At 45.5% G+C, this 23,311-nt stretch overlaps 1 protein-coding gene across 1 annotated transcript in view; it reads right to left on the bottom strand.

The window, feature by feature from the left end:
• Positions 1 to 2,044: 2,044 nt before the first annotated feature.
• LOC120063954 (E3 SUMO-protein ligase RanBP2-like) overlaps positions 2,045 to 23,311 on the bottom strand; it is a 36,428-nt gene continuing 15,161 nt past the window's right edge. Inside the window, exons 13-29 of the mRNA XM_039014265.1 lie at positions 21,806 to 21,943; positions 21,500 to 21,631; positions 20,568 to 20,783; positions 20,317 to 20,400; positions 20,048 to 20,189; positions 19,818 to 19,918; positions 11,419 to 16,186; positions 7,498 to 7,653; positions 7,307 to 7,393; positions 6,987 to 7,192; positions 5,831 to 6,863; positions 5,566 to 5,676; positions 5,269 to 5,414; positions 3,949 to 4,222; positions 3,664 to 3,839; positions 3,370 to 3,543; positions 2,045 to 3,167 (exon numbers count right to left, since the gene is read on the bottom strand). Of these exons, the coding sequence (XP_038870193.1) occupies positions 2,862 to 3,167; positions 3,370 to 3,543; positions 3,664 to 3,839; positions 3,949 to 4,222; positions 5,269 to 5,414; positions 5,566 to 5,676; positions 5,831 to 6,863; positions 6,987 to 7,192; positions 7,307 to 7,393; positions 7,498 to 7,653; positions 11,419 to 16,186; positions 19,818 to 19,918; positions 20,048 to 20,189; positions 20,317 to 20,400; positions 20,568 to 20,783; positions 21,500 to 21,631; positions 21,806 to 21,943 (8,250 nt within the window). The 3' untranslated portion in view covers positions 2,045 to 2,861. The remainder of the gene's footprint in view (positions 3,168 to 3,369; positions 3,544 to 3,663; positions 3,840 to 3,948; positions 4,223 to 5,268; positions 5,415 to 5,565; positions 5,677 to 5,830; positions 6,864 to 6,986; positions 7,193 to 7,306; positions 7,394 to 7,497; positions 7,654 to 11,418; positions 16,187 to 19,817; positions 19,919 to 20,047; positions 20,190 to 20,316; positions 20,401 to 20,567; positions 20,784 to 21,499; positions 21,632 to 21,805; positions 21,944 to 23,311) is intronic.

Raw genomic sequence — 23,311 nt, 5'->3', positions numbered from 1 at the left:
AAATTTGCATATTTTCAGAATATTCATATGAAAAGCTCTCGCCAATTGCTTGGAAACCTAGCTACTAGAGCAAATACATGTGAGAATGTTAATTGTCAGCATTCAACACCACAGTGCCCAAAAAGCTCATCACTAAGCTAAGGACCCTGGGACTAAACACTTCCCTCTGCAACTGGATCCTGGACTTCCTGACGGTCCGCCCCCAGGTGGTGATGGTAGGCAACAACACATCTGCCACGCTGATCCTCAACACAGGTGCCCCTCAGGGGTTTGTGCTTAGTCCCCTCATGTACTGCCTGTTCACCCACGACTGCGTGGCCAAGCACGACTCCAAGACCATCATTAAATTAGCTGACGACAACGGTGGTAGGCCTTATCATCAACAACGATGAGACAGCCTATAGGGAGGTCAGAGACCTGCCAGTGTGGTGCCAGGACAACAACCTCTCCCTCAATGTGAGCAAGACAAAGAAGTTGATCGTGGACTACAGAAAGAGGTGTGCCGAGCATGCCCCCATTCACATCGCCAGGGCTGTAGTGGAGCGGGCAGAGAGCTTCAAGTTCCTTAGTGTCCACATCACCAACAAACTATCATGGTCCAAACAAACGAAGACAGTCGTGAAGACAACGCCTATTCACCCTCAGAAGACTGAAAAATTTGGCATGAGTAGCCAGAACCTCAAAGTTCAACAGCTGCACCATCGAGAGCATCCTGACCGGTTGCATCACTGCCTTGTATGGCAACTGCTCGGTATCCATCAATAAGGCGCTACAGAGGGTAGTGCGTACGGCCAAGTACATCACTGGTGCCAAGCTTCTTGCCATCCAGGACCTCTATACTAGGCAGTATCAGAGGAAGGCCCAAAAAATTGTCAAAGACTCCAGTCACCCAAGTCATAGACTGTGCTCTCTACACTGCTACTACCCGTTGTTTATTATCTATACATAGTCACTTTACCCCTACCTACAGGTACATATTACCTCAATTACCCCCGCACATTGACTCGGTACCAGTAGCCCCTGTATATAATCTCATTTTGTTACTTTAGTTTGTTTAGTAAATATTTTCTTAACTGCATTATTTAAGGGCTTGTAATTAAGCATGATAAGTTTAACACCTGTATTCGGTGCATGTGACAAATAAAATTAGATTTTGATTTGAATTAAAAATAGTCTGTCCTCGGTTGCAGTACTCACTACTGAGTTCCGAAATGCATCTGGGAGCAACGTCAGCACAATAACTGTTTGTTGGAAGCATCATGAAATGGGTTTCTATGGCCAGGCAGCCAGACACAAGCCTAAGATCACCATGTGCAATGCTAAGCATCGGCTGGAGTGGTGTAAAGCTCTCCGCCATTGGACTCTGGAGCAGTGGAAACGCGTTCTCTGGATTCATGAATCACGCTTCACCATCTGGCAGTCCGATGGACTAATCTGAGTTTGGTGGATGCCAGGTGAACACTACCTGCCCCAATGCATAGTGCCAACTGTAAAGTTTGGTGGAGGAGGAATAATGGTTTGGGCTAGGCCCCTTAGTTCCAGTGAAGGGAAATCTTAAAGCTACAGCAAACAAGGACATTCTAGACAATTCTGTGCTTCCTATTTTGTGGCAAAAGTTTTGGTAAGACCCTTCCCTGTTTCAGCATGTCAATGCCCCTGTGCACAAAGCGAGGTCCATACAGAAATGGTTTGTCGAGATAAGTATGGAAGAACTTGACTGGCCTGCACAGAGCCCTGAACTCAACATCATCGAAAGCTTTGAGATGAATTGGAACACCAACTGCGAGCCAGGGCTAATCGTTCATCAGTGCCCGACCTCACAAATACTCTTGTGGCTGAATGGAAGCAAGTCCCTGCAGCAATGATCCAACATCTAGTGGAAAGCCTTCCCAGAAGAGTGGAGGCTGTTATAGCAGCAGGGGGGGGACCAACTCCATATTAATGCCTATGATTTTGGAATGAGATGTTCAACGAGCAGGTGTCCACATACTTTTAGTCATGTAGTGTATGTTTGTAATCGTAAAGGGCATCCTCATAATTATCAGTATAAAGCAACTTTATTTCTAAAGACATTCTCCAGCATCATTTATTTATTGACAATAAGAATTGTTTCAACTCCAAGTGATATTTGTCAACAGAATACCATAAAAGGTTCTTCCACAACAATAAGATATTATGTCATCCCTCTCCCAAAGTGTCACACAGTAGGTTATAGTTCTTCATATTCCTAACTTTAGAGTTTAAAATGGACAAAGGTAGTCTCAATGATTTGTACATTATGAAATCAATGTATACACAAAAACACACCTAAAAGTATTCACAGGGAGCAGGAGAAAGGAACGTAGTTCAAAATGAACAGAGGTTGGTTTTTAAACAAGGTTTCTTGTTCATCTCGATTAAGGCTTAATTATACAAAACAATCAAGTTAGGGAGCTTATGAAGGAACCAGCGTTTTCAACTCTTATTGGAAAACATGAAAAGAACACCCCTCTCAAAGAAAGTTAATGTACATTATACACAAAAAAACAGACTGGGGATTCACAGTCACATGCTGCCCTCAGGGTGGGGCCACACTTTTGAAAAGGTGACCATCTCTGTCTCAAATGACACCCTATTCCCCCCGTAGTGCACTACCAGAACCCTTCGTGCACTGCACATGGGCTCTTGTAAAAAAACAAACATGTTTTACATTACATGAGGTATAGGGTCTCATTTGAGATTTGCCTACTATAGTTGTCCACAGTTTGAAAGCCTATCACTGTCCAGTCCATGGCCAGAGCGAAGGCCGATAGCCATCCAGTCAGTGACCAGATCTCAGCCCTACAGTTGAGATGTCCACAGTCAGTGAACAGAGCGAAGCTCTACAGTTGTCCACATTCGGTGACGACAATCTTCTTGCTGGGTTTGCCAGTCTTGGTGCCCAGCTCTCCCATGCTGCGGACCACATCCATGCCCTCTCTGACGAAGCCAAAGGCCACGTGTTTGAAGTCCAAGTGCTCAGCCTTCTTCATGGTGATGAAGAACTGGGAGTTGTTGGTGTCTCGGCCGTGGTTGGCCATGGACAGCAGCCCCGGGCCTGTGTGGCGCACGTCAAAGTTCTCATCCTCAAACTTGTCCCCGTAGATGGATTTCCCTCCTGTCCCATCCTGGTTGGTGATGTCTCCACCCTGAAGAAAGAGGACAATACAGAGACAGGACCAAACAGAGTTATACATTCTTGCAGAGGTTTACAAAATGTTTTGTGTTCCAAGAGGCACTAACTGTGACCTATGTTTTGGGAAACATGGTATTGAAGGTTATGAAAGCACTTTGGCTCTGATTATTGTCTGGTTGGAGGCTAACCCCACAACTGCACTCCCCGCTTCTCACCTGACACATGAAGTCCGGTACGACCCTGTGGAAGACAGAGTTGCGCAGCCCGAAGCCTTTCTGTCCTGTACACAGCGCTCTGAAGTTCTCAGCTGTCTTGGGGACGATGTGAGAGAACAGTTCTATGGTGACCGTTCCCAGGGGCTTGTCGTCAGCGGAGATAGAGAGGTACACCTGGGGGCAGAGTTTAGTGGACTCTTTAGTACAATTAGTAAACATTATTGTAGGTGGAGGGGACAAAAGTAGTAGGCTAGGTGGCCCACCTATACATTAGCAGACAGGGGAAACACTGACCTGGGGATTGGCGTCTCTGGAATGTTCCTGTACCCTGGACAGCTGGGGGGAGGAGAGGGACGAGGCCTCTGATTGGCTCATACGACTCTGACACTCACAGAAGGTCTTCCTGAAACACTCGGCCAGCTCCGCGGTCTTAAACTTGGCTGCCAACTGTTCCACCTTACCCTCACCCTCTGAAATGTTTTGTTGTTGATAAAAAAACATTTATCAATTCAAATTATATACCAATCAATATATTTACGTAGCTTTGTGTGTGTGTTGCCGAGTTATGTATAGACCTACCTGAAAAGTCAGTAGCTGTCCAGACTAGGGCTTGGTTAGAGGTGTTCATGGGTTTGAGCTCCATGCTCTGACAGATGGTGTGATTGGCACAGACCTTCAGCACCTGCTCCCTCCTCATCAGCACCCGGTAGAACCTCTTATCGGGGTGGAAGAGGATCTTGATGTCTCCCACACCCCTCTCCTTCCACTGGCCCAGGTCTCTCTCCCAGCGGTACAGCTTGGTACGCTCCTTAAACAGGATCTCCTCATCCTCCTCCCCTGACTTAGTCTCCACCTGGACAACACAGTTACACGCAGGTTAATGACGAGACCAAGGGCTCATTAATCAGGAGGGTGTAAGATTACAGAACTCATATAGAAATGTATTGCGTAGAACATGCAAGATTCTCTGTCATATAGATAGAATGTGGAGTAATGCCAGCTCTAGACTAAGCCTCCACCTAGAACACATTTAGACAGTTATAACGATGACGTAGAGTCTCTGCTTGGAACTCAGCATTAAAGGAAAGGTTCACCCATTTTGAATGTTATATTGTTTTTGTGCATCTATGAGTGATGTTCTATCGATTCCCTGGGTCATTTCATGTTTTCATGTGTATCAGAGTTATTGTGGTTGGAGCAGGCAGAATTGCCTCCGGTATGACGTAGCACTGTGATAAAGTCACTCTCACTACACTGGAAATTAAGAGGAATACGCCTTTTAGATTGCAAAATGATCTATTATACATGTCAGATTTCAATACTGGCCGATGTCACAACTCGGGAGGATGTCTTCTCTCATCGTTTCCATGTGCCTTAGAGACTCCACTCGGTAAGGCACATCGATCTGCAGGTTGAACACGGTGAGATTGTAGACTCAGAAATTGATAGTGAAGTTTGTTTAGGAGATTTTACAGCTAACTAACATGCTGATATTATCTTCTGTATTATTGTGTGTAGCTACGTTTGCCCGTAGAGAGAGCATTGCACTGTGGATTTTGTAGACGACTTGAGATGCAACAGATTTCCATAACAGTTTTCCATGCTGCTACAAACCTTATTATGACGCCAAAATGAAAAATATATTCACAAAAATTTTTTCTCACATTTTAGTGTTATTTAACCCTATAAATTAAAGAATGAGTGGTTTTATTTGGATTTTTCCTTTAAAGAGAGAGATTGGGGTAAGGCCCTGCGTTAGACTAGTGTCCTGTCCAGGCTGTGTACTTGTACAACAAGCTGCCTCACTACAGAAACCGGTCTGCTCCTATGAGCCGTTCTTCATAACATTCCCAGTAAGGGTAAGTGGAGATAAATGAGTAGCAGTGCATTGATAAGTACCTCTGGTAGAGAGACTATGGGTTCAAAGTCAATGCCCACATTATTAGTGTCCTCTTCATCACTCCCCTCCTCCCCCCCCTCAGCTTTGGCTGGGGCTGCAGCTCCAAACAACGTAGCCCCGGCGTTCGCCCACGAGAAGTTGGAATCTAATAATGAAACATAAAAAAAGTTAACTGAAATGTTTGTTTTCACTGAAACATAGCTCAGTTGTCATGGTGACTAATAGAAATCTTAAGAACACACATCATATTGAATTTTCTTCAGTCAATCGTATAGAGAAAACTTAGAAGTGCCAACCTTGTTTTCCAAAGGCAAATTCCCCCCCAGTGTTCTGTGCCAGATCAGCAAAGGAGAACCCTTCCCCTCCTAGAGCACTGAAGCCCAATGAGCCAAATGAGTTAGGAGCATCTGTAAAAGAGAGTAAGTAAGAAAGAGAAGACAGCTCAGTTTGCTGCATTGGTGTCAGAAGTGGGATTGTGTTGCTGGGAGGACATAGAAGGCATTGCCAAGAGTTAAGTGAGGGCAAAATTCAAAAGGCTTTGTAGTGATAAATGTCTCATACCCTGAGTAGTGGTTGTAGAAAATGTAGTATTGGAGCCAGGCTCAGAGGTCTTCTTGGCAGACAGGTCTATAGGGCTGCTGCTGCTGGTAGCTGCAGGAGTAGACTGATCTGGAGCCTGCTCGTTTAGAGTTTGACAAGAAACACAACTGCTTGCAGACTCCTCATTTCTAACAAGACACATGTTACACTCCCACTGCCCTGGCTTTTTGCCAAACTGTGCACCAAATCCAAAACCAAATGAGGGGGTTATCAAAGCTGGGGCACTAGCAGCAAGTTTTTCTGGACGGTTTGGAGTGGTAGCCTGCTCCCTGCTGCGGGAGACCGCAGTCTGAGATGGTGTTGAAGTGGAGTCTAACTGATCTGGCGTCTGCTGCTCCTGTGTAGTGGACTGGACCTCTGCCTCCTGAATGGTTAATGACTGAACTGAGACCTGTTCTTCTGCTGTAGAGGACTGGACATCTGCCTCCTGGATGGTTACTGATTGAACTGGGACCTGTTCCTCTGCTGTAGAAGATTGGATGTCAGCATCCTGGATGGTAACTGACTGTTCTGTGGCCTGTTCCTGGCTACCTGGGGTTGGGATTCCAGCCTCCTGTATGGTTAAGGACTGATCTGGGACATGTTCTTCTGCTGTAGAGGACTGGACTTCTGCCTCCTGGATGGTAACCAACTGTTCTGTGGCCTGTTCCTGGCTACCTGGGGTTGGGATTTCAGCCTCCTGTATGGTTAAGGACTGATCTGGGACATGTTCCTCTGCTGTAGAGGACTGGACTTCTGCCTCCTGGATGGTAACCAACTGTTCTGTGGCCTGTTCCTGGCTACCTGGGGTTGGGATTTCAGCCTCCTGTATGGTTAAGGACTGATCTGGGACCTGTTTTTCTGCTGTAGTGGACTGGACTTCTGCCTCAGACTGATCTGAAGCCTGTTCCTGGCTGCTGGGGGACTGGTCTGGGACCTGTTGTTCTGGCACAGTATCGCCGGTGCTAGAGGACACAGCCTCAGATGAAACAGGGTCTGAGCTTCTCTCAGCATCCTAAAACACAATAACTAAACAGTTAACATTTGCTTGAGAGAACCACTTTCAATTTCTTATAACCCAATGCCACATAAGTTGTTTACCTATGTGCAAACAAATGCATATATCATACAATCTCACCAGAGCCTCCTGTGCTTTGCGAAGCTCTGTCTCAAAGTCCTCTGGCTTGTCCTTCTCTGCCTCGCTATCGCTGCCTACACTACAGAAGAAGGTTGAAGGCAGCTGCAGGGTCCTGGCTTTCTGTTCCTCCTCTGGAGTAGGCCTCTTCTCCCATACCACCTCAAGCTCCAGGTCCAGACCCTGAACACCTGCGTCGGCCTGGCCTGCTGAGAGGAAACGAGTTGAGCAGGTTATTGGAGAAGTAACTTCTGTGGAGAAATTCCACCCCAACCTGTCCTATTCATACCCATCTCTATAGCTGCTTTGGCCATGAAACTTACCAGAACCTGCACTTGCAGCTTCTCTCTCAGGAGGATCCTGGTACAGTTTTCCATTCAGGGCTTTAACTGCTGTCTCAAAGTCCTCATCTGCAATATTCACAGCACAAACTAACGTTAGCAACACTGTCAACTACAATTACTAAACGGTTGCTCATGCAGGTAGAAAAAGTTTGAGAGAGAGTGTTTCTCACCATCTGTCTGGACGTCGCTGGTATATCCTGGTTCGTTCTGGTAGCAGAAGAAGGTGAGAGGCAGCAGGAGTTCCCTGGCCAGAAGAGCCTGCTCAACTGTTGGCTGCCTCACATACACCACTTCCACCTCACCGTCGGCCTCCGCCTGGGAGGGTGCTATAACACAACACAAATGGTGAGACAACTCAGTCAGGAGGCCCCCTTCCTACAGAACAGTGTACAGAACAGAGAGACATTGAGAGCAGGAACCGATTAATACAACTATATTAATCTCCAAGGTGAATTTGATTTATTATTATTATTGAAAATTGGATCTACAGAAACTGTAATAAGACTTGACGTAATTATGCTCCAAGGTTATTGTTTGGTACTAAAAGGCAGGCTAACATTTTATTAACTAGAAAGGCACAAAACCATTTCACTAAGCAGATAGTTGCATGTCTAGGGTTAGTTCCTCATCAAAACACACGCATCTAAAAAAATTGACAACGTGCATTTCACCCCCCGAGCGAGCAGTCTCCTATATCTCTGACAATGCTATTACTACTGAGTAAGTCAATCTCAAAAGCATCATAAACCTTAGAACCATGGATCTACAGTGTACTGTACATGAGGCCAACCATAGCAGTTGTACCATTTCTTCCTGCTCCTCTTAAACCAATTCATAGATAACTGTCCAGTGGTAGAACACGTTTTGCTTGTGACATACAGAACATGCTACCGGAGTTTCAACAATGGCTCTTTCACTGGGACATATTGTAAATCTCTGGAACAAACCGGACCAGAGTGGGATTTGATTTCACACTGTTGCTACACATCCTGGACTAAAAATGTGTGTGTGACAGCAAGCATGGCTGGAATCTCCCCGTGTCTCCTTTTAAACAGAGGGAGAAGTACTCTGAATCGCCGTTAACACAACTGGCTGCTACCAGGAACTTAGTCATTTCACCCCTCCAATAGCTAAACAGCTATCCTAACTTTCATCTGTAGAAATCTATATTTCACTAGAGTAAGAGTTACTGTTGAGTATCACACATGGGCATGCAGCTCATTAGGTTGTTGTACTATAGGTTTGTATAGTGCATTCAGGAAGTATTCAGACCCCTTCCCCTTTTACACATTTTGTTAAGTTACAGCCTTAGTCTAAAATGAATGAAATACACATTTTTTTATCCTCCTCAATCTACACACAATACCCCATAATGACAAAGCGAAAACATTTTTAGAATCAAAATAAATAAAACACTTTTCATATTTTTTTTTAACCCCTTCTTTCTCCACAATTTTGTGATATCCAATTTATATTTACAGTCTTGTCCCATCGCTGCAACTCCCGTACAGACTCGGGAGAGGCGAAGGTCGAGAGCCATGTGTCCTCCAAAACACGATCCTGCCAAGATGCACTATTTCTCGACACACTGCTTCCGATTAACCCGAAAGCCAGCCGCACCAATGTGTCGGAGGAAACACTAACTGGTGACCGTGTCAGGGCGCATGCGCCCGGACCGCCACAGGAGTCGCTAGAGCACGATTGGACAAGGACATCCCGGTCGGCCAAACCCTCCCCTAACCCAATTGTGCGCCGCCTCATGGGTCTCCCGGGTGCGGCCGGCTGCGACTCAGCCCGGGATCGAACACGGATCTGTGGTGACGCCTCAAGCACTGCCTTATACTGCTGCGCCACTCGGGAGGACCAGAATTTTTTGCATGTTTCATTCAAATAAAAAAACGAAGAACTTATTTACATAAGTATTCAGACCCTTTGCTATGAGACTCGAAATTGAGCTCAGGTGCATCCTGTTTGCATTGATCATCCTTGAGATGTTCCTACAACTTGATTGGAGTCCACCTGTGGTAAATTCAATTGATTGGAAATGATTTGGAAAGGTACACACCTGTCTATCTAAGGTCCCACAGTTCATGTCAGAGCAAAAACCAAGCCATGAGGTCGAAGGAATTGTCCGTAGAGGTCTGAAACAGGATTTTGTCGAGGCACAGATCTGGGGAAGGGTACCAAAACATTTCTGCAGCATTGAAGGTCCCCTAGAACACAGTGGCCTCCATCAATCTTAAATGGAAAAAGTTTAGAACAACCAATACTCTTCCTAGAGCTGGCCCCCTGGCCAAACTGAGCAATTGGGGGAGAAGGGCCTTGGTCAGGGAGGTGACCAAGAACTCAATTGTCACTCTGACAGAGCTCCAGAGTTCCTCTGTGGAGATGGGAGAACCTTCCAGAAAGACAACCATCTCTGTAGCACTCCACCAATCAGGCCTTTATGGTAGAGTGGCCAGACGAAAGCCACTGCTCGGTAAAAGGCACATGACAGCCCCCTTGGAGATAGCCAAAAAGGGTCTAAAGGACTGACCATGAGAAACAAGATTCTCTGGTCTGATGAAACCAAGATTGAACTCTTTGACCTGAATGCCAAGGTTCACGTCTGGAGGAAATCTGGCACCATCCCTACGGTGAAGCATGGTGGTGGCAGCATCATGCTGTGGGGATGTTTTTCAGCGGCAGGGACTGAGAGACTAGTCCTAGATCAAGGGAAAGATGAACAGAGTAAAGTACATAAAGATCCTTGATGAAAACCTGCTCCCGAGCGCTCAGGACTGGGGCGAAGATTCACCTTCAACAAAGTAGTGAGTAAAGGGTCTGAATACTTATGTAAATGTATAATTTGTTTATTTTTTATAAATTTGCAAAAGTGTCTAAACCTGTTTTTGCTTTGTGTGTAGATTGAGGGAAACAACAATTTTAGAATAAGACCAACGTAACAAAATGTGGGAAAAAATCTACGTCTCTGAAAACCTTCCGAATGCACTGCATGTTCCACTAGTTGCGTGCTGGTTAAGACCGACTACCAGGCAAGGCCAGACAGGTGACAGCTGTGTAGGTGACGTGTCACAGCACACACACAGTGTAGTGACAGAGTACCTGGGGGCTCAAATTGGGTGGATGAGGTGCTGGTCCAAAAAGTCTTTGGGTTATCTTTGAAAAGCCTAAAATCCAATCCTACAAAATAATGGTTGGCATGTGAGACAAACTAGAATTGGGGGTGGTTGGATTAAGAAATGAAAATGTATTAATGCATCTTTGGTTAGCTTCAAGTTGCTGAATGTCATTGCATTAAGTAAGTGTAATGGATTAGGCCTATATCAATCTTTCTATATTTCGGTCCTGTCCCATAGAGAATGATAGAGATATCATCTTTATATAAGTTCCATTATGGCGTCTGTAAACTCACGGGCAGCGCCATTGAGGCAATCTCCATTATTACGACCTCCTCCTTCTCCTCCTAGTTGGCAAACAAACTGAAAGGGTGCATACTGCCACCTAGTGTTTGCTCAGAAGTATAATTTACTGGCAGATGACTCGGATGGAATCATGTGATCCTTCCGTAACCCATGGCAAGTCCCACCCTGTTGACTACTTTAAGAATGGTGGGGACAGGACATAGTTAGAGGACAAAAGTGTGACACCAATCCGGCCCCCGAGGACTGGAATTGCCCAGGCCTAATCTCTAACTACGTCCTGTCCCCATTTCTGCCTTCATGAAGACAAAGCCTGCAATAAATCTTGTGACTGCCTTATTTTGTATAATATACTAAATGAAATGGACTATATAATCAATTTCATCGGCTATCATATCAAACAACCTATATCAAAATACCAAATGTGAGGAAGAGTGGATGTAAGTTAGGCTAATGGGAGTGACGGTTATGTTCTGTCCTACTAACACAAGAGTGTGGGCTGGTGGGAGGAGCAATGCGATAAACCAATGGGACATGAATGGAATCACAACACAATGGGGTCAAATTATGTATAAACTCCAAAATGGGCGTCACCATTCAAAAACAAGCGGTTTACACTGAACCACAAGATCAACAAAAACAATCAAGAAAGAATAACAAAAGGCTTACCTTTTTCTGAGATTTTGAATGCAGTTAAAGGCTGGGAGGTCCGACCGCTGTCTTTAACCTTGGAGCTCTCTGAAGAACTATCCTCCTTGGACGACGGGGGGCTGCTGCCGAAAAACTTCTGGAGAGAGTCTGTTCCAAAGAGGAACTTGGGTGGGGACATCACCATCCTGGAGAGGTTGAGAGGGCTATGTGGAGTGCCAGTGGAGGACTTACAGTCAGGGGTGTGTAAAGTCTCATGATACAGCTCCGTCCGTTCTGTGGTGGTCTCCTCCAGGATGTCCACATCAGCTTGTCCACACACTGTTGTCCCCGTCGCTATTGCTTCCTCCTGAGTAAGGGTCTCACTGGAGGCTATTGGAGTGACCAGAATCTCATTCTCCTGGGCAGTTTTAGCCTGGTCAAATATATCTCTGAAGGAGTTAGCCACATCCTTCAGTTTGAATCTCACAGCTAACTGCTCAACATTTCCCTTAGTTACCTCGGCAAAGTCAATAGCGCTCCAGACCCAGGCCTTCTCAGCACCCTTCATGGGCTCCAACTTCATAGAAGGTGTGACCCAATGGTTGGCGCAGATTTTCAGGACTTGGTCTCTCCTCATGATGAGTCTGACTCGTTTGGTATCGCAGTTCTGCAGTATCTTGAGGTCTCCGATGCCCCTCTCCTTCCACTGATTCAGGTCTTTGTCATAGCGATACAGCTTTGCCCTGTGGCTGAAACACACATTTTCATTCTCCTCTCCAGTGGAGATCTCCACCAGGTCTGGCAGGGGAACCACAGGCTCAAAGTACAGGCCGTCCCGCTCCTCCTCCTGGCTAATGTCCTGCTCCTCATCCACAGACACCCCGCTCTGGTTCATCTCGGCCAGCGACTTGGCGGGACTGACGACAGGCTGGAAGCTGAAGTTGAAGCCCTCTGTGGATTCTCCAAAGCAGAAGAGGTTCTTCCTGATTGGGCTGCTTGCCAGGGGTGAGGCGTAGACAGAGGTGTCAGCACTGTCGTCCAGAGCCTCCTCTCTCAGGTCATAGTTGTCCCATTCTAAGGTAGGGCCAGTGTTCTCTGCGTGGGGCTTGATATTCAGACCAGAGGTGTTACTGGCTGTTGTGATGTTAGCTTGGCTGTCGTCCTCCTTGATCTTGGTTTTGTTATCGGTCAGGAAAGATTTAAGATCTTTCAGGCCGGACTTCATCTCCTCTGCCTTCTGGATGAGATGTGCAGTTCTGCCTGTGTCAACAAGCTTGTGAGGAGTCTGCAGTGGGATGTCTAACAGGAGCATCTGACACTCCTCAAACTTCAGCTTGAACTCCTCAGCCAGCTCAGGGGTTTTAAACTTGGCAGCGAGTTGCTCCAGTCTGGCATCTCCATCAGAGAAGTCATTAGCCAGCCACATCCAGGCCTTGTCGGAGCCAGCCAAGGGCTTCAGGTTCATGGTGGTGGTGATCCAGTGGTTGGCACACACCTTCAGGACCTGCTCTCTCCTCATCAGCACCCTGAGCCTGCCATTGGTGGCGTTCTTCAGGAACTTGAGGACTCCAACGCCCCTCTCCTTCCACTGGCTGATGTCTCCGTCAAACCTGAAGAGCTTCACTCTCTGGGAGTAGAGGGCCTGTTCGTCCTCCTCTCCTGTGACCAGGTCCACTTTCTCTGGCATCTGGACCACAGGCTCAAACTGGATATCGTCATTATCCTCTGTCTTGTATATGTCCTCTTCATCCTGGTCAGCTGAGGTGTCTGCCCTCTGGTTTGACTGAAGGGATGTGAACAGCTGCTCACCAGCGCGGGTGAAGCCTTTGAAATTGGAGTCAGTCTGACCAAACTGGAAGTCCCCTTGTGAGTTTTTAGCCAAGTCTGCAAAACTGAAGTCGTTGGGTTTGCCAGTGAAGAGGGGATTTTCATCCTGACCTGTCTTGTCCACTGACAGCACTGATGCATATACACTGACACCAGATTCCTTCTCTTTCTCTCTGTTCTGCTCTGCAATATTCTTCAGGAACATTGACACAGACCCTGAAGCAGGAGTCTGAGTTTCAGCTGGTAGCGTTTCCTTTGCAGTTTCCTGAGTGCCAAACTTAAAACCACCTGCTGGGATGGGCATGGTGAAAGAGAAGCCTGCAGCACTGGGGGTACTGCTTTCAGCCTGAGGGGTCTCAAACTTGAAGAATGCAGGGGAACTTTTATCAACTTTGCCTGTGCCAAAATGCAAAGACCTGTCACCGTTGAAGTTCGCTTTAAACCCAGCGCCTGTGGGTTGAGTAGAGGCAGTCCGACACCCGAAGTTAAAGCTGAAGGATGAGCTGGAAGTGGCGGCTGTGGCTATGCTCTTAACATTGGGTTTGGGCATCTGACAGGAGACACATTGACTAGCAGAGTCGTTGTTTCTGACTAGACATGCGTCACAGTCCCACTCTCCCTCCTGCCTGGCAAACATGGCCCTAAGAGAGGAGCTGCTAGCATTGGGGTTGGGTGTCTGGCAGGAAACACACTTAGAGGCAGATGCATCATTCCTCACTAGACAAGTGTCACAGTCCCATTGTACATCCTTCCTTGAAAAAGCATCACCAAAGTCTGACACTGTTGGCTTTGTTGTTGGTGGTACCTCTACTGTTGATTTTGCTGAAGGGTTAGGAGTTTGACAAGAAACACAACTGCTTGAAGAAGCCTCGTTTCTTACAACGCATGTATCACAGTCCCATTGCCCTGGTTTTTTGCTGAATTGGGCACCAAATCCAGACCCAGTTGAGAGGGTTGCCAAACCTGGGGCACCAAATGACATGGTTGAGGGCTTTGATTCTGCTGCTCCATCTACATCTGTTTTGGCTACAGGGTTTGGAGTTTGACAAGAAACACAACTGCTAGCAGACTCCTCATTTCTAACAAGACACGTGTCACACTCCCACTGCCCTGGTTTTTTGCCAAACTGTGCACCAAATCCAGACCCAATTGAGAGGGTTGCCAAAGCTGGGGCATCAGCAGCAGGTTTTCCTGAAGGGTTAGGAGTTTGACAAGAGAGACAACTGTTTGCAAATGCCTCATTTCTTAAAGCGCATGTATCACAGTCCCATTGCCCTGCCCTTTTGCTGAACTGCACACCAAATCCAGAGCCAAATGGCATGGTTGAGGGCTTTGATTCTGCTGCTACTTTTGTGGTTTCTTGCCTCTTTCCAAACTGGGCACCAAAACCAGCAGCAGGTATATAAGTGGTGCCACTGGTTCCAAACGTAAAGGAGGAGGGTATCTGAGCTCCAAAAGACCCAAATCCTTTTCCAATAGATCCTGCGCTGCTGGTATCTTTTGACGAGTCAGCTCCAAATCCAAAAGTAAATCCTCCCACTGAAGCTGCCCCACTAGTAAAGCCTTTGATGTCAGTAGCCGGTGCGCTGTCTGGCTTTGATGGGGCATTAGGTTTGGCAGTCTGGCAGGCAACACACTGCATAACTTTAGCTGCATTTCTTACACAGCACACATCGCAGTCCCACTCCCCGTACTTCTTTGCAAACTGGGCAGCAAAGTTTGTTGCCAATGGAGCAGAGAGTTTAGGAAAATTATTTTTCCTATATGACTGATCTAGCTGCTTTTCTGGAGATTTGAGAACGATCTTCTGAGCCTCTTCAAACTTTGTCTTGAAGAGCAATGCCTCGTCTTCCGTTTTGTACCGGATGGCCAGTTGCTCAGTCCTTGGTTCCTCATCCGCATAATCAACGGCATTCCAGACCCAGGACTTGTCAGATCCAGCATTTGGTTTCAGGAGCATATCTGGCGTGATGTAGTGGTTAGCGCAGATCTTCAGAACCTGCTCCCTCCTCATCAGCAGACGCACTTTTCCTGATCTATTGTGCTTTAGGATTTTGACTAAGCCGATACCTCTCTCTCTCCACTCTTTTGTCTCCGCATCGAATCTGAACAGCTTGGCCCTGTTACAGAACATCTCCTCCTCTTCCTCCTCTCCAGTCTTCACGTCTACTTTGTCAGGGAGGGGCACAATAGGCTCAAAGTGAGGCCCATCCTCGTCCTCCTCCACATGAGTGCTGTCGTTATTGCTCTCCGCTCCCTTCTCCTCCTCTGCTGTGTTTGCTAGCCCAAATACCGGCGGGGTTACATCAAAGAAACTAAATGACTGGTCAATTTTTCCAAACAGGTTTGGTTTGTCCTGGATCTGGATTGTGTCAGCAAAGGAGAACCCAGACGCACTTTTAGGGCCAAAGGTAAAAATCCCTCCCTGACTAGGAGGCTCTTGGGGCTTCCCCTCTGAGGGACCCTCAGATTTGGTTGGAATGTCTGATGTCAGAAGACCCAACAGGCTCTCATTGTTTTTGGACTTGAAGGTGAAGTCCCCGTCATTGGATTGAAAGTTGGAGTTGAATTTAAAGGCAGCGGATGATGGGGTGGACTGGGCGACTATTCCAGCACCAAAGCCAGGCAACTTAGGAGGCTCAGCAGGGATCGGCTGGCCAAAAGAGATCTTCCCAAAGCCCACAGGCTTCCCCTCGATGCTCTTTGGTGGTTGGACAGGTACAATGGAGGGCTTGGTGAAGTAGCCAGGCTCTGGGAGGGGAGGGTTTGTGGTGGGCTGCGAGTGGCCGTAGTATTCCTCACTGTATGGGGAGAGTAGACTGGTTGCTGGTGACTCGAAGCGGAGAGGGGCGCCGAAGACCTGATCTTGAGGAGGGTAGATGCAGGCTGGTGTTGACTGCAGGGGAGGAGTGTTAGTGGGCTGCTGGTAGGCATACATGTGCTGCTGGGGTGGCAGGCGGTTGATTCCATACACAGGAGCCTGAGACACAAGAGAAAGAAAAATGTATTCAAACTAAAACCTGTGCATTTCATATTTGCAACTGAAAAGTAGGGCTGGGCGATATCAAATTAAGTCAATTAATTCCAATGTATGTTTTTGCGCAATATTTCAAATACCTGTATTGCAAGAATCAAGTTTTTTTGTATTTTTCCTTTTTATAAACATTAATGTATTTTTTGTCTCGTCTCCTTTGCTCCTTCTGTGCACCTTCCAATTGACAACAGAGATCTGTATATAATGACGAGATGTACGTCTCCGCCCTAACAATGGGAGTTGTTGTCACCAAGGCAGGAAGGCATGTGAAAAGCTTAGGTCCACAATAAGCCCATAGAAACGCATTTGGGTTATTTTGAACAGACTTCGCCTCTTCCTCTGGTTTACACAGAATCACAGGCATATACGCCAAGCCCCTCACGAAAACAAAGATGAGAGATCACTTCTTCCTCTCTGACGAGCAGTTTTAACTCACTATTTGCATTTGACGTCTGGTCCAACAGAATCGGTCATATGGACACCGAAACACATTGAGAAATGATTTTACCGTAATAGAGATGTTAAAACGAGAGTAGCCTATCAATGACCATTGATTCTGGAAAATGAATGCTCAGTTTGTCGCATGTGGCATTGCGGTATCAAGTACCGCTAGCAGCATTTTAGCCACATACTTTTATACTAGCTGTCTAGTCTGTGTTTTATAAATGTGCAATAAGCATAAAACACAATTGTATAAAGAAATTTCAACTTGTTCTCATTCTGAGAATTTAGGTAGGCCACTCGATTTCAATATCTGAACAAAGTGGACAAGTGATAAGGGAATTAATATGCTTAATGGTAATGACTAAAAATATTCCACCCTGAAACCATATAATTGTATGAAATGTATTAGAATCATAAAACTATAATCTGATGATGTGTGTAGTTTTAGTCAGAATTAGAACAAGGACCTTTTGTTCCTTTTTAGTATGTAAGCAGGGTGCATGTGGGAAACAAATGATAAGAGGAGCTATCGACAGACAAGCTGGACTACTGTGTTCCTTACAGGACATTCTGTCTTCACCCGTGGAGGGGAGAAACTGTTAGGTTTGCAGAAAATTATGAAACATGTTGCAGATTAAAGAAACAATGTATCTGTGTAGTGGAAAAACAGACTGTCTGAGCAAGGCGTAGCTTAAGATTTGAACTTGTTTGTGTGAAGGTATGTGCGTAAGGAGCCAGTATAAAATGGATGTTTTTGTATTGTGGACTTTAGAACGTTCTCTGAATAAATTTTACTAGCCTTTTGCATAAAGCTGAGTCTTTGCCTAATTATTATTAAACCCATGGTCTTACAAACCTCGGGGATTGGTCAAAGCTATTGATTGATAATTATTATCAGTGGGATTGAAAATTCTCCTGACAACAAGCTAACATGCTGTTCAAACAGTTGGAGACGGACAGAAGGGTGTGTTGATAACAATCCAACTGTTCTGCCTTCTTAGCTAGAAAATAGATCCAGGTTAGCTAAAATTTAAATATAAAGATTACCTAGCTAGTCACTAGCACATGGGCTTGTGCTTGAGATTAATTATGAGACCTTTATTCATTTTCTATAGCCTAATGCCTGCTATAAGAAGTTAGTCATTATTAGTGAATGTGCATTATGCATGGTTCTGGTTAGACAGATCCGTGACTACAAAAAGGCAGGTTAAATCATTTTGATAAAAATATTACATTATTAGTGCGTCTTATTTTTATTTTATTTAAATAGGCAAGTCAGTTACAAATTCTTACTTACAATGACGGCCTACACTGGCCACACCCAGACGAACGCTGGGTCAAATGTGCACCGCCCTATGGGACTCCCAATCACGGACAGTTGTGATGCAGCCTGGATTCGAACTAGGGACTGTGGTGATGCCTCAAGCACTGAGATGCAGTGCCTTAGACCGCGTCACCACTTATGATTGTGGAAGCCCTATATTTATCCGAGGTATAACTTCACAAGCCCTGAATTCATTAGATTATTTCTGACTGTTTGAAATGCAGTCTATTTGACCCTTTAACTGTACAGAGCTTACTTAGAGAACTTTTTCTTTTATATACGTACTAGTCAAATGTTTGGACACGTACTCATTCCAGGGTCTTTATTTTTAATATTTTCTACATTTTAGAATAATATTTTATATTTAAGATTCTTCAAAGTAGCCAACCTTTGCCTTCATGACAGCTTTGCACACGCTTGACATTCTCTCAACCAGCTTCATGAGGTAGTCACATGGAATGCATTTAAATTAACAGGTGTGCCTTGTTAATTTGTGGAATTTCTATCCTTCTTAATGAGTTTGAGCAAATCAATTGTGTTGTGACAAGGTAGGGGTGGGTATACAGAAGACAGCCCTATTTGGTAAAAGACCATTTCTATATTATGGCAAGAACAGGTCAAATAAGCAACGAGAAACAACAGTCCATCATTACTTTAAGTCAATCTGGAATATGTCAGGAACTTTGAAAGTTTCTTCAAGTGCGGTCGCAAAAACCATCAAGCGCTATAATGAATCTGTCTCTCATGAGGACCGCCACAGGAAGGGAAGACCTAAAGTTACCTCTGCTGCAGCGTCAGAAATTGCAGACCAAATAAATGCTTCAGAGTTCAAGTAAAAGACACATCTCAACATCAACTGTTCAGAGGAGACCGCATGAATCAGGCCTTGATGGCCGAACTGCTGCAAAGAAACCACTACCAAAGGACACCAATAAAAAGAAGAGACTTGATTGGGCCAAGAAACACGAGCAATGGATATTAGACTGGTGGAAATCTGTTCTTTGGTCTGATGAGTCTAAATTTGAGATCTTTGGTTCCAACCGCCATGTCTTTGTGAGACGCAGGGTAGGTGAACGGATGTGAACGGATATCCGCATGTGTGGTTCCCACCGTGAAGCATGGAGGTGGTGTGGGGGTGCTTCGCTGGTGATACTGTCAGTGATGTATTTAGAATTCAAGGCACACTTAACCAGCATGGCTACCACAGCATCCTGCAGCGATACACCATCCTATCTGGTTTGCGCTTATGGGGACTATCATTTGTTTTACAACAGGACAATGCCCCAACACACCTTCAGACTGTGTATGGGCTATTTGACCAAGAAGGAGAGTGATGGAGTGCTCCATCAGATGAACTGGCCCCACAATCACCCAACCTCAACCCAATTGAGATGGTTTGGGATGAGCTGGACCGCAGAGTGAAGGAAAAGCAGCCAACAAGTGCTCAGCATATGTGGGAACTCCTTCAAGACTGTTGGAAAAGCATTCCAGGTGAAGTTGGTTGAGAGAATGCCAAGTGTGCAAAGCTGTCATCAAGACAAAGGGTGGCTACTTTGAAGAATCTCAAACCCCTTTTTTGGTTACTACATGATTCCATATGTGTTATTTCATAGTTTTGATGTCTTCACTATTATTCTACAATGTAGAAAATAGTCTAAAAAAATAAAAAACTTGAATGAGTAGATGTGTCAAGAATTCAAGATATGAATTTTTAGGCCATATCGCCCAGCACTACTGAAAATACTATCCCACTTTTAAGTAACTAAACCATTCTCAATTCTTAAAGAATCCCAAGGTATAAACACATACCTTTGTTGGGGTAACATTGGCTGCCGTACGAAGGAGATACTGTCCGGCGTTATAAGCAGGCGATTGATTGTAATACATAGAGGGTGCCTGTGTGGTGGCAACTGTAAACAAAAAGAGGAAAGAGGGTATAATCAACATTCATAATTGAATATCCTAGAAACATTGCTATTTCAGTATTCCTTATAACGCACAGTCAAACTACACAACTCAGTTGTGTACTGTGTTCCTACCAGTGAGGGGTGCTCCATGGAAGGTCTGTGCTGGGGGGTAGCCCTCCTGCATGCTCTCAGCCCCGTACCCATCTCCATACATTCTTTGGTGGGGTGACGCCATGCTGTCTGATGAGTGATGCCTCAGGTCATGGACCTCATTCTGCAACACAACCACACAGCACTTATCAACACAGAAACCATACATTAACATCTTAATTAATACACACACTTGACATGGCTAACATCCATCTACCATATCCTCAAAAACAATGAATCCAGGGGCTGACCTTGAGGCTCTCCACCTGCTGGCAGAGCATCTGCAGGAGGGACTTCTGGTCCTCCGCCCAATGAGGTGGCGTCTTTGGTGAAATCTGGAAATGGAGGATAATTTTTTCCACCCCATAAAGATATTTCAAATATTTATGCGAGAAAACTAACCTGTAGAGTAAATCTGTGTGCATGTATGTCCATGTTTGAAAAATAGGAAGAGCAACTGTCTCACATATGTTTATAAGTCAACATTTATAATTAAAAGTACCAGGTGTCTTTTGGAGGGAGAGGCCAAGCTCTTGCTGGGGGAGGGGGTTAATGGGGCGAATCTGACACAAGAGATTGAAGCAGCAGGCTTAGTAAACTGAAGGCTGGAGTGGACTGGTCCGCCGTCCTCCTCTTCATCCATCGCTTCTCCACTCTCCTCCAGCTGCTGTTTCACATCGTTCAGGAGATCCATCACCTCCTCCATCGAAACGGGCAGCTGGGTCATAACAGTGAATACGGTTGAATGTCATGTCATGCTTCCAACTCTTAAACTTTTGATTATATGAAGGTAACTGTAGCCTACTGTTCAGATGGGTTAAATGGAAACTCAAATCTGGACACTAACTGTAGGCCTATAACCTCTCACATAGCCTTAATATTAACTGCAGCAGAATTAAGCATTTCTTGCAGTAAAATGATACACAAAATGTAGGCAACATTTTTACTCGGGAACAGGAGTGGAGAAATATTATTTCTTTCTTCCAGCATCTTGAGAGAATGCGAATGCTCAGTTAAATACCATCGGTAGAGGTGCCAGCTTTATCTTTTTGTTGTTGTTGAGTTATTGCATTTTCTCAGATGTCAACTAGATTGAAGCATTCATTCTATCGATTTATTCTGGTGAGCAAGGGTTTATTTAATCTTCTAGGGCAACATTTAATGACAGAAGAGAAGCTGCATGTATTTAATTATAGAGAAGATGACTAACAAATAGCCTACCAAAATGTCATAAATTATTAGTAGAAACGTATCAAAATCATGCAACCAAAAAATCCTACACCCCTATCAAAGAATGGTTCTGCGGTCTTTGACTATAGCCTATAGCGCATATTCTATATTTGTGGGTTAGGGTCGGGTGCAGGCCTCAGATTTAGCAATTGCGGGCAAGTGAACAAATAGCTGACCCGCGCACCACTAGTGTGTGTGTCTAACCTTATCCATGTCGTCAGCGTTGGCGTTGTAGATCTTGGACAGGTAAGTTCTGAACTTCCTGAGGAACATGATGCACCTGTCCTGTGTCTCCTCCACCCCGCTACCGGCCTCCTCAGACAGACGCTGAAAGATCTACAAAACACAGAGATATATCAAAAGACAATTCATAACAAACACATTCTGTATGGGAAAACAGAAAAATGCTGGCAGAATTTTTTACTGGGAGCTGCACTTAAAAGCATGGTGATAAAGTGCAGGTGACAGACTCCAAGACCAAGGTCGAGCAGTGAACCCGTCACTACATACCCTAGCTAGGTGCCAGTTAGACGAGATGTTGTTGATGGTCTCCAGGGTAGCGATAGCCTCCTCTGTCCTCCCCTCGATGTCCAGGAGGGTCGCAAATGCTATCTTGGCCTCCTCCTCAAAGCCCTTCACTGATGGGATCTGCGATGAACACAAAATCCAATGAAAATAGAGCAATGCATACATTAAAACTGGTCTTGTCAATTTTCCAGCTTGGCAACAGTGATTACATGGCGCCGGAGTGAATAGCGGCCGTTTTACAGGCTCCTGACCAATTTTGCTATTTAGTGTCTTTTTTTGTCCTAATCTGAACTTTTTCTGTACATAATGTTTCCACCATTGTTTCCTATGACCGAAAAAAGCTTCTGAACATGAGAACAGCTATCACTAACCTCCATTTGGACGAGGACTTCTACTTCAATGAGTCGGATGCAAAAGACATATGGATTATCCCGGACCAGGCCCTGATCCACGACACTCGTATAGAGGCTGGCACGCGAGCACCCTGGTGAGACTGTTTCTACCCTCGGTTCTATTGGCGAATGTGCAATCGCTGGAAAGAAAATTGGACGAGCTCTGTTCGAGACTATCCTATCAACCGGACATTAAGAACTGTAAAAGACTATGCTTCTTGGAGTCACAGCTGAACAAGGATATGGATAATATAAAGCTACCTGGTTTTTCAATGCATCGACAGTACAGAACGGCAGATCCAGGGTGGTGGTGGTGCGTCTCTTTATTAACAACAGCTTGTGCACAATCTCATATAATAAGGAAGTATTGATGTTCTGCTCACCTGAGTTAGTGTAACTCATGATAAGCTGTAGACCATACTATTTACCAAGAGTATTCATCTGTATTTTTCATAGTTGTATTTACTGCCACAAACCGATGCTGGCACTAAGACCGCACTCAACAAGCTGTATACGGCCATAAGAAAACAAGAAAATGCTCATCCAGAGGCGGCGTTCCTAGTGGTCGGTGATTATTTTTACCCCTTTTTCGTGATATCCAATTGGTAGTTACAGTCTGTCCCATTGCTGCAACTACCCTACGGACTCGTGAGAGGCGAAGGTCGAGAGCCATGCGTCCTTGGAAAAACACATCCCTGCCAAGCCACACTGCTCGCTTAACCTGGAAGCCAGCCGCACCACTGTGTCGGAGGAAACACCGTCCAACTGCAGGAGCCCGGCGCACCTCAAGAAGTCGCTAGAGCACGATGGGACAAGGAAATCGGACGACGCTGGGCCCTGCGACGAACTATCAAACAGGCAAAGCGTCAATACAGGACTATGATCAAATCCTATTACACCAGCTCTGACACTTGTCGGATGTGGCAGGGCTTGCAAACTATCACGGAATAGAACGGGAGACCCAGCCGAGAGCTGCCCAGTGACACCAGCCTACCAAATGACCTAAATGCCATCTATGCTCGCGTCGAGGCAAGCAACACTGTCCATGTGTGAGAGAACCAGCTGTTCCAGAAGACTATGATCACTCTCTCCGTAG

Source organism: Salvelinus namaycush, chromosome 19 (assembly GCF_016432855.1).
Source record: "Salvelinus namaycush isolate Seneca chromosome 19, SaNama_1.0, whole genome shotgun sequence".
Lineage (NCBI taxonomy): Eukaryota > Metazoa > Chordata > Actinopteri > Salmoniformes > Salmonidae > Salvelinus > Salvelinus namaycush.
Note: the sequence above shows the minus strand (reverse complement) of the source record. Positions and strands in the feature narration are given on the sequence as shown.